This window comes from Vicugna pacos, chromosome 9 (assembly GCF_048564905.1).
Source record: "Vicugna pacos chromosome 9, VicPac4, whole genome shotgun sequence".
Classification (NCBI taxonomy): Eukaryota; Metazoa; Chordata; class Mammalia; order Artiodactyla; family Camelidae; genus Vicugna; species Vicugna pacos.
The window spans coordinates 54,680,242-54,698,881 of NC_132995.1; the positions used below are offsets into that span (position 1 = coordinate 54,680,242).

The 18,640-nt window shown below is 35.9% G+C and overlaps 1 protein-coding gene across 1 annotated transcript; it reads left to right on the top strand.

The window, feature by feature from the left end:
* Positions 1-1,384: 1,384 nt before the first annotated feature.
* On the top strand, positions 1,385-18,172 carry SEC22B (SEC22 homolog B, vesicle trafficking protein). Its single transcript, XM_006216147.4, has 5 exons — positions 1,385-1,612; positions 7,967-8,076; positions 10,893-11,053; positions 12,684-12,830; positions 16,201-18,172. The coding sequence occupies exons 1-5, from the start codon at positions 1,538-1,540 to the stop codon at positions 16,353-16,355; spliced, it is 648 nt and encodes a 215-aa protein (XP_006216209.1). The 5' UTR covers positions 1,385-1,537; the 3' UTR covers positions 16,356-18,172.
* The last annotated feature ends 468 nt before the right edge of the window (positions 18,173-18,640 follow it).

Consider the following 18,640-nt stretch of genomic DNA (forward strand, 5'->3'; position numbering starts at 1 on the left):
GAAAGGGATATTAGATTAGGTTACATGGATAAGCTATTCTAAATGTAAGAGATTAGGATTTTACAAGCTTAGGCTCCCATATACACAAGGATTGCCTTTTATTTCACTTTATCACTGTCTCTGTTAATAGCACCATCAGTTTCTTTGTCTTATCTATATCCTAGTCCTTCATCTATTGTGTGGATTCAATCCTTAGGTCTTCCTCCCAAAATCCTTTCAAGAAATAATACTAATTTTCTTTTAATAGCTGTGGAGTTGTAAAAAATGTAACAAAAGCATGAGCTTTTTAACCTATAGTTAGTTAAGACAGAGTCATATCAGGATTAAGAGCATAGGTTTGAGAGTTCAACCTCAGCTCAAATCCCATTCCCATTACCATTACCACCTTGGAAAAATTATTCTCTGAGGCTTTTTCTCCAACAACAAAGTAGGGACCTAATATTAAATAACTTTACTAGTTGTTTGGTTAAATAACCAACATCCATAAAGCACTTAGCAGTGTTTCCATTAATGCAAACACCAATTAGTGCTTAATAAGATGTAATTATTAATAAAAGTAATAAAATACAACACTTGTATAACTTCTTTTTTAGTTTACAAAATGTGAGAACCTGCATTTTCTTGATAAATAATCACAAAAATTCTGAGAGGCAGATATTATCTTCAGTTTAGAGATAGGGACACCAAAGAAAAGGGAGATGGTAACGCTTCCTCAAGTGGAATCGTCCAGAGGTTGCTCCAATAGAGGGCTAATGCACAGTAACTGAAAGCTTTGCAAGTCTGTCCCACTACCCATGATAGATACAGCAAAGATCCCAGCTTTTGCAAGGGTAACTGATCTAGGTGGTGTCTGAAGTCCTGTACTTGGCCATTTATTCACACATACGATGAATATTTTTCACCAGAAACTATTCAACTATTATGCTGCGGATACAGCATAAACAAACAAGCACCCCCCCCCAAAACAACACACACATATCCACACACAAACAGACAAAAATTTCTGCCTAGAAATATACAAATCCAGAAAATATCCTGAATAGGATATATAATTTAGAAATTATATATATTATAATTATAAAATTAAATATGAAAATATATAGCCTGACTTTAGTTTTTTCACATACCCTTCATCTAAGTACCCATTAACTCTTATGCTCCTTCCCAGGCCTCTACCCAAATTTAAGTATCAGAAACTAGAAAATTCTATTTCAGTTTGCGTGCCACACCCCCTTGATTTTTTTATTCAAAGCTGGAAATCCAGAAAAGTGAGCGGAACCTTGAAAGTTTCTGAAGGTGGAAGGGGAGATGGCGGAACTAGTGTTTCAGTAGTTGTGGTTCTCGGTGGGAAGACAATTCTGGGGACCGGTAGTGGAGCGCTTTGGAGCTTGTTTCCGGCCACCTCAGCGGGAAGCGCAGACGCCAGCAGCTGGTCTTCGGGAGCTAAGGTAGAGGGCTAACTGTTGTCGCGGCGGAGCAAATCAAGGCTACACCTACGGCCGTCCGGGCCAGTGTTGGGTCTCTGTAGCCTGTGAAGATGGTGTTGCTCACGATGATCGCCCGAGTGGCGGACGGGCTCCCATTGGCCGCCTCGATGCAGGAGGACGAACAGGTGAGCCGCTACATCTCCGCGACCCCAGGTTCCTGCTAGAGAGCTGTGTTTTTCGCACCAGATTCCGTCTTAGGACACGGGAGACCCTTGCGGCCTCCCAGACATTCCTGATCCCTGTAAAGTGTTTTTTTCTCTTTCGGCAGTGGAGAGACTTGCCTGTTATTAGAAAATTTCCCCGAAGGCGGAGGTAGATTTTTGTGTTACCTGTTTCTCCTTAGAAAAATGCTCTGGAGAAGGGATAGGTTCCAGATTGTGATCATCCAGTATTATGCAATTCTTTAGGGACTTTGTTAAAATTCAGGATTTCTAATACTTTGCTGCTAATAAGGCTGACAGGTCCTGGGAAAAATCAGCTCCTAAATTCTTTTAGTAACTCCTTTTACTGCAGCACCTGATCCTTGACCTAGCTTGCTGACATCTGTTGAAAGTAGATTAGGTAATATTGCCACATATATGCACCTGTTTGAAGTTCAGTACAGCCCTTTCTTTCAAAGTTATGCCCAATTTCCACCTTCACTAAGCCTCACTAAAGTCCTGTTTTTGGAACTGTGACTCCTGTGTTATATTCCTATGATGCTTTGTACCTTAATTTTACGATTTTTCTTTGTCTTTCAATTAATTGAGTTTTCTAGCAGACAAATGACAAGTCTTAGTCATCTTTGTGTTTCCCAGAGCTTTTACAACAACAGCATAAAGCCGTGGAGATGCTGTGGGGAAATTTTCCTTGAAGGATATGTAGTTTGACTAAGAAATATTTTTCCCAGTGGGGCAGAAATCTGTTCAATTTTCCATCTATTGCTTTGAATTCCAATGTGGGCAAAGAATACAAAGTGGATTTGAAAGTCTGCTTAATATCAGTAGGCCCTTATTCTCTGCCTTGATACTTTATTGAAAAAATTAGTTGATATATTACTGTGTGTTTCCTAATTTAATTCCTAATTAGGTATCAGTCTACCAAGATGGGTTGCTTTAATTGACAAGGAAAGGTATTTTACACAAAAATATTTTTGTGATTGTAATTCCATAGTGATTTCCTTTAGGAATTTTGACTTTGAAAGATAAACTATTTCCTAAACTTTTAATATCTGCAAAAATATGAATCTGTGACTTATTTTTACTATTATAATAGTATACAGAACATTTATAGAGTGCCTACTACATACCAACCCCTGTGCTAAGCCTGTTAAATGCATGATTTCATGCAGTCTTCATACCAGCCATTATGATAGGTACTATTATTATCCCCAGTTATAGATAAGGAAGCTCTGAAGCTAAGAGGATAGGTCTCTTGCTTAAAGTCACACAGCTAATAAGCAGCAGAGCTGGATTTTCATCAGGCTCCCTCCCTGGCCATCTTTCTTCCTTCCTCCTTCCCTTCCTTCCTTCCTTCTAATAAATTGAAGTATAATTAACCTACAACCACTATGTTTGTTCCTGGTGCACAACATAGTGATTCTATATTTCTGTCATCAGGTTTTTTTAACTTCAGCACTGTTGACATTTTGGGATGGATAATTCTTGTGGGAAAACTGTCCTATGCACTGTAGGATGTCTAGCAGTATCCCTGGCCTCTGCACCTAATATGCCAATACACTACCACTACCCATCCTCCAGTAGTGAAAGCCAAAAGTATTTCCTGACATTGCTGCATGTCATCCTGGGGGAGGGGGGACAAAACCACTCTTGGTTGAGAGCCGCTGTTTTGGTTTTAAAAAAAATTTTTTTTTAATTGAGGTATAGCTGAGTCACAGTATTACATGTTTCAGGTACATTCACAATTTTTAAAAGTTATTACTCCATTTATAGTAATAATGAGTATATTCCCTGTGCTTATCCTTGTAGCTTATTTATTTTATACATAATAGTTTGTACTTTTTAATCCCCTACCCCTGTCTTGCCCCTCATCCCTCCCCTCTCCCCACTGGTAACCACTAGTTTGTTCTTTTTAATCAATATCTGTCTAATTGTAGAGCCTTAGTACCTAACCACTACCCTTTACTGCCTTGTTCTAAGACAATTTAGTAATTATTTACTTCTTAGGAGTCCAGAAGTAACTTTGTAAGAAACGGATATCTTTTATAGTTAAGTACCTTAATTGTCCAGGTTAAATAATTCAATGTATTTTTTCAGTTATTTACACTGACAATAGATATCATATTTTAGATAGGTACTAGATGGCTAGTCTCTGTGCAAACTATCTTTTTACTGGGGATAAATAGTTATTCAAATAATACAATAGAGAGTTAAAAAAAAAGATACAGAGTATATTATGCACTGTTTCCCTCTGTGCTTTAACTAGAAATGTAGGCCTACAGCAGGCAGAAAGATGAACTTTTCTTTTCAGACCTGAACTCTCTGACTGATACTCTATTTCTTCCTTTCTGATATATTTCTCCTTTTGAGATGTTTGCAATTTCTTCATCTACTTTTCTGTTGTACCTCAAAATGAACCATTTTCTCTTCTCTTTTATTTTGCCCAGACTCTGGACTTGAAGAGGGTTTTAGATGTAACTGAATACACAGCAGGGAACTCCAAGAAGCAGATAGTCTTCTGTATGGTTAAACTGCCACAATCATTGAGGGTTGATTAATCACCTGACTGTTACTGCTTTTAGAGGAAAATGGTTGGTTCTTGGTGCCACTGGCCTTTGATCTGTTCAGTTCAACAGGGATTTAAAAATAAGAGCTTAGTTAAACATTTTTATAAAGGCAAAAGATGGCATTTGATACAACTACTTGTTCAGCAGTCATAGGTGACAGCAATAAAAAGTATTGTGGTTGTGTGGCAAATTACTACCATGTACCTCTTGCATTTTATATACAGAACCAAATCCTAAATATACTGTTGAATGACCTCAAATTAGTTTCAGAATTTGTGCAGACATTCACATCCACTTCATTACTGGATTACTAACAGCTGTCTTTCCATTATACTGTGTACAGGTTTCATCAAGCCTGTTCTAGATGAAGTAGAAAACAGAATTAGGACATCTAATCTGACTATTTTTAGATAGGCTCACTGACTGTGGGCTTTTTGTGACTGTAATCTTGAAAGCAAACCTATCTGTAAAGCAGTGATTATATTGTTTTGTGAGATCTAGATCAGAGATGCCATATGGTTTCTTGAGCATTTCCTATGAATTAGATTTCATATTAAATAGTTGAGATGTCACTTAGGTGGATCTACCTTCACTGAAGCAGTTTTCATTGCAGAGGTGGTATAGCATGCCTAGGAGCAGGGGCTAGAGCTGGACTGCCTGGGTTCAAATCCTCCCTCCCTTTATTGGCCCCAAGACCTAATACTGTAGGGGTGCAAATATGCAATAAATAGGAATGGATAAGTGAATAATTTTTCCCATTATAAAATTAACTTGTGATTATTGTAGAAAATTCAGTAAAATGTATACAAGCAAAAGAACCAAAAAGTTAATGGTGATTATTACCTATAATCCTATAATCCCAATTTAAATTACATCCATTTGATGTATAGCCTTAATCTATGTGTGTGTGTAAAATTAAATAATAGGTAATACTGCAAGACTGTTCCACCTAATATTTTTCACTTAGTGAATAATAAATATTTTCTCATATCATTAAATATTTATATAGCATCATTTTAATGGCTCTATAGTATTTCATTATATAAATAATAAGAATTTTTCTTATTTGCCATTTATTTAGCTAGTTGCTTTAAAGTGCTTACCTGCCTTTAGCTGTCAAAAAACATATTTAACATGTATGGTTGTAGTTATTTTACAAATACCAGTGTCTGAGTTCCACCTCTGAGACACTGATTTAATTAATTTGGGATGGAGATTGAGCAGAAGTAGCTTTTTTAAGATTTCCAGGTGATTCTAGCATGAGACCAAGGTGAAAGTCATTGATCTATGTTGGTATTACTTCTCAGCATTTTAGTAGCCTTTCCAACTTTATTTGCATCCCCTTTATCTACTGTTGTGGGATCAGATATCTTCAGAATGCCACATAATGGCACTGGTGAAGCAAATAGATTGGCAAGTACCATTCAAATTTAGGAACATAGGATATTGTGCATTAGTTCACAGCATGTGATGGTATTCACTCTCCCTGACTGGCTGGCCAGTCATGAGGAAAACAATATATATAGCAATATTGTTTAGTATAATAGTGTTAATGTATATTATAATGTTAATTATTACAAAGCATTGTTAATATTATAACTGCATATGTATACATGTTAATGTAGGAATATTTCTCAAGTGAACAGCCTTATAACAAATCATTGCCATAAAAACAAACTACAAATTGATACCTCTAGTGTTTCTGTCTAACTCCCCGGTTCACCTCATGCTTACTTCCTTATTTATGTTGAAATTTCCAGTTCACCATTTATCTATTTTATTTTATCTTATTTTTAAAATTTTGAATTATAACTGACATATAACATTATGTTTGGTTCAGGTGTGCAACATAATAATTTGATATTTGTATATACTGTGAAGTGATCACCACAATGAGTTTAGTTACCCTTCATCATGAGAAAAAAGTTAAGAAAAATTTTGTTTTCTTGTAATGACATTTAAGATTTACTTTCCTAGAAACTTTCAAATATGCAATACAGTATTATTAACTATCCCCATGACTTGCTTTATAATTGGAAGTTTGTACTTTTTGACTCCCTTCACCTATTTTGCCCACCACCTCACCCACTACCCCTCTGGCAATCACCAATCTCTTCTCTGTCTATGAGCTTGTTTTTTGGGCAGTATTCCATTCTTTTTAAATGGCTGAATAGTATTCCATTGTGTATATACACCACATCGTCTTTATGCATTCATCTGTTGAGGAACACTTAGGTTATTTCCATATCTTGGCTATTGTAAATAATGCCGCAGTGAACATGGGAATGCATATATCTTTTTAAATTAGTGTTTTCATTTTCTTTGGATAAATACCCACAAGTGGAATTCCTGGATCATGTGGTAATTCTATTTTTCATTTTTGAGGAACCTCCATACTGGTTTCCATAGTGGCTGCACCAATTTACATTCCTACCAACAGTGCACAAGTGTTCCCTCTTCTCCTCGTTTTCACCAACACTTGTTATTTCTTGTCGTTTTGATGATAGCTGTTCTAACAGGGGTGAGGTGGTATTTCACTGTGCCTCTGATTTGCATTTCCAGTTCACTCTTTTAAATGCAGCTTAGAATCCTATACTTGTACATCTGTTTATCTTTCACTTAGACAATTTTATCATTGCTTCCTTGTTTTAACTCTGAGCTCAGTGGTTCACTATCTGGAATTTTAAGATTTCACTTTGTACTTCCTTATAGTTAGGCCTTAGGTCCAATATCTGGGAGAACCTTGTATAAACACTTTTCTATTTAAACATTTGGTTATTAAATGTCTGCCAAGGATAGACTGTGTTAAGTCTTTCAATTCAAAATAAATAATCCAAAATAAAATAATTCTTTCCCATCACGTGGCAAAGTTGTTTGTTTGTTTCCCCCAGTATGTGGATGAATAAATAATGTGTATTTGCTTCCCATTCTTCATGCATTTCTTTTCTGTTTGGATATAGTGAATTATTGAGGTATGATTTCTCCTTTTGAAATGACATTGCTATTTTCCCCACTAGACTTTTCCCCCCTCTTTTAAAAAAATTTAAAAAATCATTTAGAAATTTTTCAGGAAAATATTGCCTGTAATTCTGTCATCTGAATATTACTATTTTCATTTTTTGTATGAACATATCCCTTGCTATCCAGACTTTTGCTTTCCAAACTTGGGAACCAATAGATTTATCTAGCAAAGGATATTTGACTTTTCATCTTTGTCCTCAATCTTGTTTATTTTTACTTAGTTACAGTTATAGGATTCATAATAATTTGTAGTCATAGGTGCACACATTTAGTTTGGCTTACATGCTCAACACTGTAATACTTTGTGGAAGATTTTTCTTGATATTTCAGCATAAAATTGAGATTCATCAGTCTGTTGTTCCCAGGATTTCCCCCTAAGTGTAGAACAGGTCGTGCAGTTCTGTGCCAGTAACTACGCAAGGGAAATGGGTTAGGAGGAGGGCACTGACCTAATAGTGGGAAGAACACTGGATTGAAACAGTGCCTTAAATGTAGTTGGGGAGTACACTTTTGCTTTATATATAGCAAATAACTAATGTAGTTTTGTCAAAAAACTAGGGATTTGGTCTTCTTTTTTCTCTAAAAGTAAGACGTTTTTATTTTGTTAAAATGAATCTTATTAACCTATAAGTGAAGGACCTTATTCACATAATGTCCTCAAAATATGATACTTCTCACTAATTGATACTGCTTTTTTTGTGGAAATTTTTTAAATGGAAGTGTCTTCTTTCAGTCTGGCCGGGACCTTCAGCAGTACCAGAGTCAGGCTAAGCAACTCTTTAAAAAGTTGAATGAACAGTCCCCTACCAGATGCACCTTGGAAGCTGGTGCCATGACTTTTCAGTGAGTATAATCCTGATTTCTTTGTGATCATTTAAGCATGAAATACAGTAAATACAAATAACACCTGATAAGAATGGTAACTTTTTTTTTTAAGTAAAGGTAACTTTAAAAATATAGTCTTTCCTTGAAAGCAACCTTCCTGGCTCTAATTCTGCAAAATTGAAATCTTGGTTTCTTTATTCAATTTGCAAACAGTAATTCAGCCTGTTATCCTGTGTCTAGTAAAAGCTGTACCCATCATGCAGTAATAGATAATTGTTGGTTTGGGGGCTTCTTGGAGCCAGACTCATGTAGGTTAGTAACCTTGCTCAAACATCTACTGACAGTATAACCTTGAGCAACTCATATATTCTTCTCTAGGCCTCAGTTTCCTCTATGAAATAGGGAAAATAATTATAGTTTTGTGAGGGTTATGAAGGAATTCATGTATATCCCCAAACAACTTGCCTATCACACAGAGAATAGTCAACAAGTATTAGTTATTATTCAGAAAAAAGAAAATTATAACCAGGGGGGTAGAGGGTGGGAAGGGATAGACTGGGATTTCAAAATTGTAGAATAGATAAACAAGATTACACTGTATAGGCACAGGGAAATATACACAAAATGTTATGATAAATCACAGAGAAAAAAATGTGACAATGAGTGTGTATATGTCCATGAATGACTGAAAAATTGTGCTGAACACTGGAATTTGACACAACATTGTAAAATGATTATAAATCAATAAAAAATGTTAAAAAAAAAAGAAAATTATAAAAGATAGTTTAAGAGCATCTAATCAGTGGATATAATGTATACAGCTGAGAGAGATTGAAGGGACTATTGTAGTTCAAATTATCTATAAATAATTGATGTTAAGTGTTTAATACATGTCCAGTTGAAGGTGCTAAAACAGGAAGGATTAAAAAAGAAGAGGACAAGACGATCAGAGGAAAATAAGAAAGGATAAGCTAAATAATCCTTACTATTTTAGGAACTCAGATACCAAGATAATATAGACCTGGGAGGAGCTGCTGTGTTTAATTTAAAAGGAAAAAAAAAACCCTCTACTTATCAAAAACAAGTAAACAAGTATACAAAATCAAAATCAAACCAAAACCCTGGACTATTGGTTAAGAAAGTAGTGGATATTAAGTTTCATAAGCTATTTCAACATCAAAAAATATTAGAGGCATTTAGTTATATAGTATTTTTATCTCTACCATGGGTTGAGACAAAAGACCTAGGAAAGATCTCATGGAATTGAAGATATTTTCTTCTGCCAGTTTCTTCTAGGATTTTTTATAATCTCATCTCTTCCTTTATTTCCATCCAAGAGCTATTTATTAAAGATTTATTCTTTGCCAGGCCATGAATTAAGTCTTGCCTTTAACGTCCATAGCTTATCCTTTTATTAGCAGAGACAGACACATAAACAACTATACTATAATATGTTAGGGCAAGAAGTGCTGTATTGGGATATAAATGAAATACTTTGGGAGCAGAGAGAAGGAAGCAATAAATTCTCACTTATAGAGAGTAAGTTTGAGAAAAGGGGACAGAGGAGGGGAGAATACAGAGAAATTTCACAGAAAAATTAGAATTGAGCATATGAAAATGAACAAGGTTTCTCTAGGTACATAAAAGAATAGTATAGTTAGGAAAAAAACAGTATACGCAGTAGATCATGAGGATGTGGAAGAACCTAGCTTGTTGGAGAACAGCATGTCATTTGATGTGTTAGCGTACGTGATGGAGAGCGGCCTGCGGTTTTGGAGGGCTACACACACTATACCAGGGAGTATGATTTTATTGTATAGGTGTTAGGGAACTTCTAGAGTTTTTAAGCAGGATAATATGGTCGTATTTACTTTTTAGGAATAAAGCTGATGGCTTCGAAGATGGTTGGGACTGAAGGCAAGGAGACCAGTTAATTTAGGTGCCCTAGCAAGAAATAGGATAGTAATATTATTAGTTTTATTTCAAGGGTCTGAGAGATCATATAATAGACTATAAACCATGCTCTGTGGGATCCTAAGATGTCTTGGGAGCCACAGAGAAAGGGCAGGCATGGGGGTATGTGTAATGCTCTGGGCCCTTAAACTGCTACTTAAATGAAAGAACTTCTCATTTTATTTGCTGTACTTATTGGTCTTCTGAATATAAGTTTGCTGAAATAAAGAATACTGTGACTAAAAAGACTTGAAAACCACGAAGTAGCCCAACCCCCTTCCTAAAATATCTCAGACATGTAGTCATATAGCCCCTTCCAGAGTGCCAGCGAGCTCAGTCTCCGAAGAGGAATCAGTTCTGTTACTGAATAGTTTCCAGCTGATAGAGTTCTCCTCCCCTGGAAATTAGGGAATATTATTAGTCCTGAGGTTGTTATTTTCTACCTAGTAAATATTGTGGCATTAACTTCCAACTTTTAAGTGTCCACAAAAATTTCCAGTTCCACTGTTTTTTTTCTTATAGCTGGAAGAAGTTTAAATATGTATGCACTTGTTTACCATACATAATCAAAGGGTGGATGGAGTCACAACTCCGAGCTTTCAAGAAAAAGTCTTAGGTGTTAACATATTTTAGCTGAAGAATTATGTAATGAAGAAACATGTCTGAATACTCCTTTTGGAATGTACTTCTAATAATGGGAAGATGTTTGCTTTCTGATTCCAATGATTCGTGGTTTGAAATTGACTTTCTGATTTAGTTAGCCTCAAAGGGCTTATGCCAGAATATTTTCAAAAGTTTGTATGGCACTGAGAGTCTGTTTCAAATTGTTGGAAGTATTGTTAATCTATAAATGACTTTTTCTTGCTTTTTTATTTCTTCAGCTACATTATTGAACAGGGGGTGTGTTATTTGGTTTTGTGTGAAGCTGCCTTCCCTAAGAAGTTGGCTTTTGCCTACCTAGAAGATTTGCATTCAGAGTTTGATGAACAGCATGGGAAGAAGGTGCCGACTGTGTCTAGACCCTATTCCTTTATTGAGTTTGGTAAGTTTTTGCTCCTCACCCCTTTGTCAAGGGATTAGATAATATGGAGAAGCTATTGATATAATTTTGACACCTTTTTTCCTGATGTTTACTTACTGAAGTTTTAGATTCTGCCTCCTCTTGCATTCTGTGTCTTTTGTCCTTTTGAATGAATGAGGCTTCTTTCTCATAAGTAATTTTCTTTGGTCTTTTGATTTTTTCCCCATAGAACTTGTTGCCCTTTGCTCTTTCTTGTTATTTGGTTTGGTTTTGCATTAGAGTAAAAACTGTACCTAAAGATCTACATTGACATGTCATAGCTGAGTTCTTTCCCCAACACAACCCCGCCCCCACTCCCCTTACCCCTCCTCACACACTCACAGTATGACTCATTTTATGGAGATCAGAATTTGGAAATCAGAAAGAATGGTGTTTTGTTTCTTTTAGTAGAACAAGATCCTCTAATTTTAAAAAAAGTACTAGAAGATACATGGTATTGTGGGATAACATTTGCTATCTGCAGAAGTAGTGAGCATGGGTGTCCATATTTGTACAAGAATTACAGAAAGGCTTATCACTGATCAGAGCAGGTAAATTATCTGATGGCAGTAGATCAAAGGAAATGTCGTGTAAGTAGAGGAAGTGAGAGCAAGTATGATTAGACTACATCATTGACATTTGTAGTTAAAAAAGAGATCGATTTTACTATCTCTGAATTTCTGAAGTGTTTCAAGTTTGCTAGATAAGATTTTCTTGCTTTTTAGAAATAAAGAAAATTTAGCAAAGCATTCCAGTGTTTCATAAATATAAACTCTCCAAGTGCTAATTTTTATAATGTCTGTTTTTTCAAGTTTTATTTTTGTAGACAATAGCAGTCCAGTAAATCCAAGGGAAAAACAAGACTGCTGTATTAGGGTCACCAGTAAATAGTTGATACACTCAAATTAGCTTAAAGGATTATATACAAAGCTATGAATGGGTTATAGGTGAACTGTAACGTACAGTAACCTGAGACCAGTAACATGGTAATTGTTATCATCCTAGGCCTGAGTGGATAGAGAAAGGAGCAGTTTCTGGAACTGGGAAGGAGAAAGTGTATAGAGAAGGCTAACTTGAGAGGAACACTAACTTTTGGTGGAAGGATGCTGCCAGTCCAAGATGGCTTCTCAGGGAGGAGCTAGGGGAATAAATACTTTGACATCACTATCTACACTTCTTCTTCCCTTCTCTTGGAGCTCCCCCATTGGCTGAACCTAACTGGAGCTAGAGGGCAAGGAACCCATTGATGCAGTCCATGTAGATCAGCTTCCCAAGGCAGAAAGCAGATGCAGAGGGTGAAGAGGAAGATCTAAAGAGGCAAATGAAGGGTATTCAGTACACATATCTTAGGATTTTTGCCATAAGTTGAAAATATAATCTTTAATGATCATTCTTTTTATAGTTTTGAGATACACAGATATTGGCAAAACATGAATGAAACTGTAGTTTTATAGTGGTATTTTGGGAAATTCCCTGTCACATTGATACTCATTCAAGAGCTTAGTTAATCATGGACAATTGCAGATTCAGGACTAAACTCAGAAGTTGCTCTTTCTTACTTCTTTGGATGGACATGAAAGAAGTTGTTAATGGTCACTTTTCATCATTCTAGATACCTACATTCAGAAAACCAAGAAGCTCTACATTGACAGTCGTGCTCGGAGAAACCTAGGCTCCATCAACACTGAACTACAAGATGTACAGAGGATCATGGTGGCCAATATTGAAGAAGTGTTACAGCGAGGAGAAGCACTCTCAGGTATCTAAAAGCAACACAAGTCTTCTGAAGAAGTGGTTCTTATTCCATAGGCAAGGACAGCTTATTTGGTGTACCTTTTATGCTGTCCGATTTCTATCTAGCACTGTTAAGAATTCATCTCTCAAAAATGGATTACATTACAAGCTTCCAATATGATATGTTTTTCCCTAGCATGGTTAGTTTTTTTTTGAGTTGGAACAGTTTAAAGTTTCGTTCCATATCAGAAGCAATTACTGTTTCCAAGATGTTTACAAAATTAGACAAATATTTACAGAAACACATAAGTTAAGGGAAAGGAAAAGAAGAATGAAAGGCAATTGTCAAAGACTTATTGCATTGGTATCCTGAGTAGCCACTTTGGGAGACTACTGCTGCCAGATCAAACATTATAAAAAGCCTTTTTCATCAAGGCTTTCCTGTGCTGAAAAAATTTTTAAACCCTTGGCTTCAAGATAAGATCTAGTCTGGTCTCAGCTTACTTTTCATTCATTCAGTCATTATTAATTAAATACTTGCAATGTGCAAGGCCCTGTGTTCTCTGTAATGAAAGATAAGGAGATTGCAAACATCTCTCAGTCTCCTTAGTTCACAAACATTCTGCTTCAGCCAGGTCAGCTTCCTCAACCTCCTGGACCTGTTCTTTAAGATCTAGATAAGAACTGCCTCTTCAAAGAAGCCTTTCCTGGTCCTTATAGCCCACAAAGCATTAGTCTCTTTTGTCCTTCAAATTCTTAAAGCACTTACCTACACAGTGTTTTTTAGCACATAATGGTGTGTGTGTGTGTACTTACTTACCTAATTTACCATATATATATATATTCATACACCTAGTATTTAAATGTTACCTAAGTGTTTAATGTGGACATGTACCCTTTGAAGTGTTTCATATCTATTTCATGTATTTCTTTTATTTCTCTCATAGTAATAATCACAAGTAGATGCCTTAATGTGTATTTCTTGAATTCAGCCTTGTTACATATTCAAGAATAAATGAGTTTTCCTTTATTATGAATTGCAGATTTTAACCTTTATGTTAGTAGTCAGCAGTTGTCCCAGCGTATAGCTTCACACTCTTTAAACACCAAATTTGGGTGAGTGAGTCTACGTAAATTTTCATTATGACACATTCAAAAGTTCTACCTGGGATAAAAAACTAATTTATAGACAGTATAAGGGAACAGACATCAATTGAACACTTGCTTTGTGCTAGACAGTATGGCAGGGGGACTTTATGTGTATCTTATTTATTCGTTAGAGTAATTGCACCTGAGAGTGGGTAAGTATCAAACTGGTTTTACAGATAAAGAAGCAAAGACTCAGGAAAGTTAAGTAGCTTTACTAAAAGTTACAGTGTTAGTACCTGGCAGAATTTGTTGGCCTATGGAGTTCTTGTCTATGTTCAGTGAATGATAGTTCTAAATCATTATATAAATATATAGACAATAAGAGCTATAAAAATGTAGATGGAAGTAGATAAATGTGAAGTGAATAGGAAGGATTTCTTGAATTTTGACAGATCAGGAAGGAGTGAAGTGGATGTTTTCAGAAGAAGACAAAGCATATCTGAACAGAGCACATATGGAGGACAGTGAAAAGACTAGCCCACTTCAAAAAATGTTTTCTTCCCCCTTAAGCTTCTTCATAATAAGAATCCATCTTTTATGCTTTCTTCTCTTTGTAAGTTTTAAAGTTTTAGAGCTAGTCTACTTTGAATTTAAGACCCAAGAGTGATTCCTATGGGTTCTTCCCGCATGATCAAATTATGCCCTCTTTACTGCCTAAATATACCTGTTTCTTTTAAGCTGTAGGTTACCCTTCTAGACAGAGATACAGAGATCATATATGTTTGGGTGGTAATTGTATCCTCTAGCACTTCTCATGGTGCTTATAACATAAATAGTTGCTAAATGACTTCTCCAAGCAATAGCTTTAGCTTTATGATACAGTGTGTTTCCAAATGTTCCTGTGTAAAAGGAATTCTTGTAACTATTACTTACTTCATATGACCTAATATTTGTTCCTCTGCCCAGTTATTCTCGACAGATTTAGATTCATTTAGCAAATATTTATTTATTGTGCGCTGGCTGTACGCCAGATCCTGTTCTAGATGCTGAGGATGTAGTAATAAACACAATAGTAGCTAGAAACCTCTGTCTGATGGATTGTACTTTCTGGTGGACTGACTAGAAAGATTCTGTGCAGCACCGTTATGGTTGTTTCTCATCCCTTAACTGTTTTCTTTCATGGCTAGATAGGTGCTTTTCCTACCGGACAAGTTGCTAATTTGGAAGTGGCTGTCATGCCTGTGTTATTAAGTAATGCCACATTTCTCAATCAAAACCAGTCTCTATTAAGCAACTCCAAATATTCCAAAAGCATTCTCCAAGGAAGAACAAATTCAGATTGCAAAATAGTTTTTCAAAACTTTAAAGTAAAAGGTTCGATTAGAACTTACTTATGTGAAACTGAGTTTGTTTTTATTATTAAAAATATGCTATTTATTTTAGTCCAGTCTAGCATGTGTCTATCTGGCTATCAGTTAACAATAAAAGAAGATAATGACATTACAGATGTCCTTAGAGAAAAAAAAATTTACAGAAGATTTTAGAAAGTTTCATTTAGTAGATACTGGTGGGTTTCTAGCACCTGTGTTTGTATTTTAGTTATGAGACAACTTTCTTATGTTGAAGTGTAATTTCTGATGGCTTTATCTTCATAGTCATAGTCTTTACTGTGAGGGAAATCTTGGAAATTTGGTAGCAGTCACCATTGAGATATAGCTTAACAGTCAGTGTCTGGTTCAATCAATTTTCTGATTACCTGTATCTTTTATCTTACATGGATTATCATTTGTCAAAATATAAGAGAATATGAATTAGACCATTAAAAGATTATGAAGATGATAATTGTTAGCTAACATCTATCAAATGTGTACCATATGCAGGCATTATGCTTATGTACCTATAATTCTATGATACAGTTACTGTTATTAGATTATCCCCACTGCATAGACAAAGAAGCTGGGTCTTAGAGAGGCTGAGTCGACCAATGTCACATGAGTGGTGCAGCTGAGATTTGAACCAAAGAGTCTGAGGCCAGAGCCTGCACTCCTAACCACCTCACTATACAGCCTCAAGAATGTGAACATAAGTTGATCTGATAATTTTAAAATGCACTGTAGATTTTACAGTGCTTTAGCATCATGAGTTAATCAGTATATGCAACCTTAACCTTAAAATAAAAATGATAATTTAAGCTTAATGGTTGTTTGAAATAGTGCCACTCATTTTGGTTATTTTTATATCTTTGATACATTTGATAAAATACTTTCAGGGACTGATTAATGTTTTCCTTTTTTCCTCTTTGACAGCTTTGGATTCGAAGGCTAACAATTTGTCCAGTCTGTCTAAGAAATACCGCCAGGATGCGAAGTACTTGAACATGCGTTCTACTTACGCCAAGCTTGCAGCAGTAGCTGTATTTTTCATCATGTTAATAGTGTATGTGCGATTCTGGTGGCTGTGAAGTAGTGAATCCAGTCGTGGGCAAGAAACTAGAACCCAGCGGGTGTATGTTTTCAGGAAGCTGAGCTCACAGAGATGTGTATTAGAATCCAAATGGAACTTCTGCCTCTAAAGACCTTGCAAGAAAAGACATGTCCTGAAAATGATTGATTACACCTCACTTCATGAAGCTTAAACCTAGGTAGAAAGTCTCTTTTGGGGGCAGAGGCTTTCTCTGGGTGCTAAGCCATATATGTTAGGGAACAGTAGACTGTTTATTTTGCTTTTTCCCCTCGCAGTGTTTTACATTTTTAAAACAGCACTGACTAAGGCATTCTCATTCTCTGTGGAGCCGTCAGTGAGATTTGGCTTAACCAACCTGTGCTAGCAACGGTCTGAAACCCCTTCAGAGAGGGCAGCCCTTCGGAAAGTTTTTTGACTCTATCTAATCAACATTCCTTTTGTTGGTGACATTTGTGATTTTCAGGAATCTGAGTTGTTGATGGCTTTGTAAACAAGACTCCAGTATGTGAAGGTTAATTGCTGTGCTGCAAGATCCTGTCTGTTGGTCCCTGTAGGAAGTTAACCTTTGTCGTTTCCCTTTTAAGACATTTTGCTTATTGCACAATTGCTTTAGGGTTATATGAATTATATTAAGATGCCTTGAGATTATATTATAGCACTCCTTGATTAAGAAGCTAAAATGTTTTCTGTCATTTACTCCTTAAAAGACTTAAAATTGGTTTGGGACATTCTTAATTTTGTTTTTCAGCATCTGGTTTATATTAATATAAGAGTGAGTATACCACAGATAGCCAGAGACCCCTGACTTCGTGAAAAGAAAGGCCAGCTCATAACTGCAGCTTTGTCCTGCCCCTTTCTCACTTTCTCTACTGTGACCTTCCCCACTCTCTTCCTTCTGCCCCAGTTTGCTAACATTTTTTGAATTCCTCTGTGCCCAATAGTTTCATGTCCCGTAAGTATCCTCTCAGGATATTCTCAAATTTCAAAATGAAAAATGTTCAACTGCATAGTTAATTAAATTTAAATTTTTGCAGAGCAACTACTCAAACCACTAAAATACATTTATCTGAGAAACTGAGAGCACATCATACTTGCTTCAGTTATGGAAATTCTCTGAGGATATTCTAGAGATTGGTAACTCATTTACAGTAAATTCTCTTTGCAAATAAAAGTACCTATGATTTTTCCCCTCTTTGCTCAGGGATGATGGGGGTTTCCTTTTACCTTTTGAGGTAGACTTTTTTTAAATGGGGAGACTAGGCCTTTTAAATATTGTCACAAGGGTCTACGATATAACCTAAAAATCCTACACATACTGCAAATATTTCTTTAAATTGTACAGGAAATTGAGCCAACTTCTTACTTCTTGAAATCTTTGGAAAGAACTTTAATCAGTAGGCGGTTTTATAATTCAGGATCATCAAAGCTACTGTTCTGATTCCTGACAGAGAAAAAAAAATCTTATTTCCTTACAGCAAGGCAAGGAGAAATGCTTATTTTATTCCTGATAATTTACAGAACTAGAATAAAAATTTTTTCCTTTCCATTCTAGAACTATGTCTGCCAATTGGAGTATTGTGCATGGAATAAGAAGTTACTTTTTATAGAGAATAAGTGCTTTTAAGTCCCTAAAAGGCTTGTCCCTAACTAATGATGTTGGTCATAAAAGCCTTTGAAAGACTGAAAACCTAAGTAGTGGTACCATAGCATTTGGTACTTTTAGAGGAGTGAAGACTGGCAGCTCATTGTTGAGAGTTGCATGCTGCAACCAAGTGGTCAGCAATGAAATAAACACTTATAGAATGTTCCCTTCAATGTGAAGTTTTGTTATCTAGTTAATTTACATGCACATATTCTTCTCGGTACATTTCGACCAAAACTTGGTTAATTAAGAAATGAGATGGGAGTGGGGGATGATAAAGGGCTAAGAAAGTAGTTTAAGATTATGATGGTAGAAAATGAGAGAACAAGACTGTCATAATATGGCTCCTACTTCTTTTATTAGAGGGAGAGAAGATCTGACTGGATGGAATATATCAGCAACCAGATAAGCATCTAAAATAGAACGTGATAAATACCATTCAGGGTTATCGGGGGCACATTAAGAAAGGACACCTAATTTACTTGTGGGAAGAAGTGTGGTCAGAGAAGGAGAATGGGATATTCCAGACAGAATCAATGGCTTGTGCAGTCATAGGTTAAAAGAGTGAGGCACATTTGAAGGATTGTAATTAGCTTGATTCCACTTAACTCATGGGGTAAGTGTAGGCAACTGAGACTTGA

Excerpts from the sequence above, each read along its gene's own strand:
- SEC22B (XM_006216147.4), top strand. The coding sequence starts at position 1,538 with ATGGTGTTGCTCACGATGATCGCCCGAGTGGCGGACGGGCTCCCATTG. Across the intron at positions 1,613-7,966 it reads CGATGCAGGAGGACGAACAG|TCTGGCCGGGACCTTCAGCA; the intron begins GTGAGCCGCTAC and ends GTCTTCTTTCAG. Across the intron at positions 11,054-12,683 it reads CTATTCCTTTATTGAGTTTG|ATACCTACATTCAGAAAACC; the intron begins GTAAGTTTTTGC and ends TCATCATTCTAG.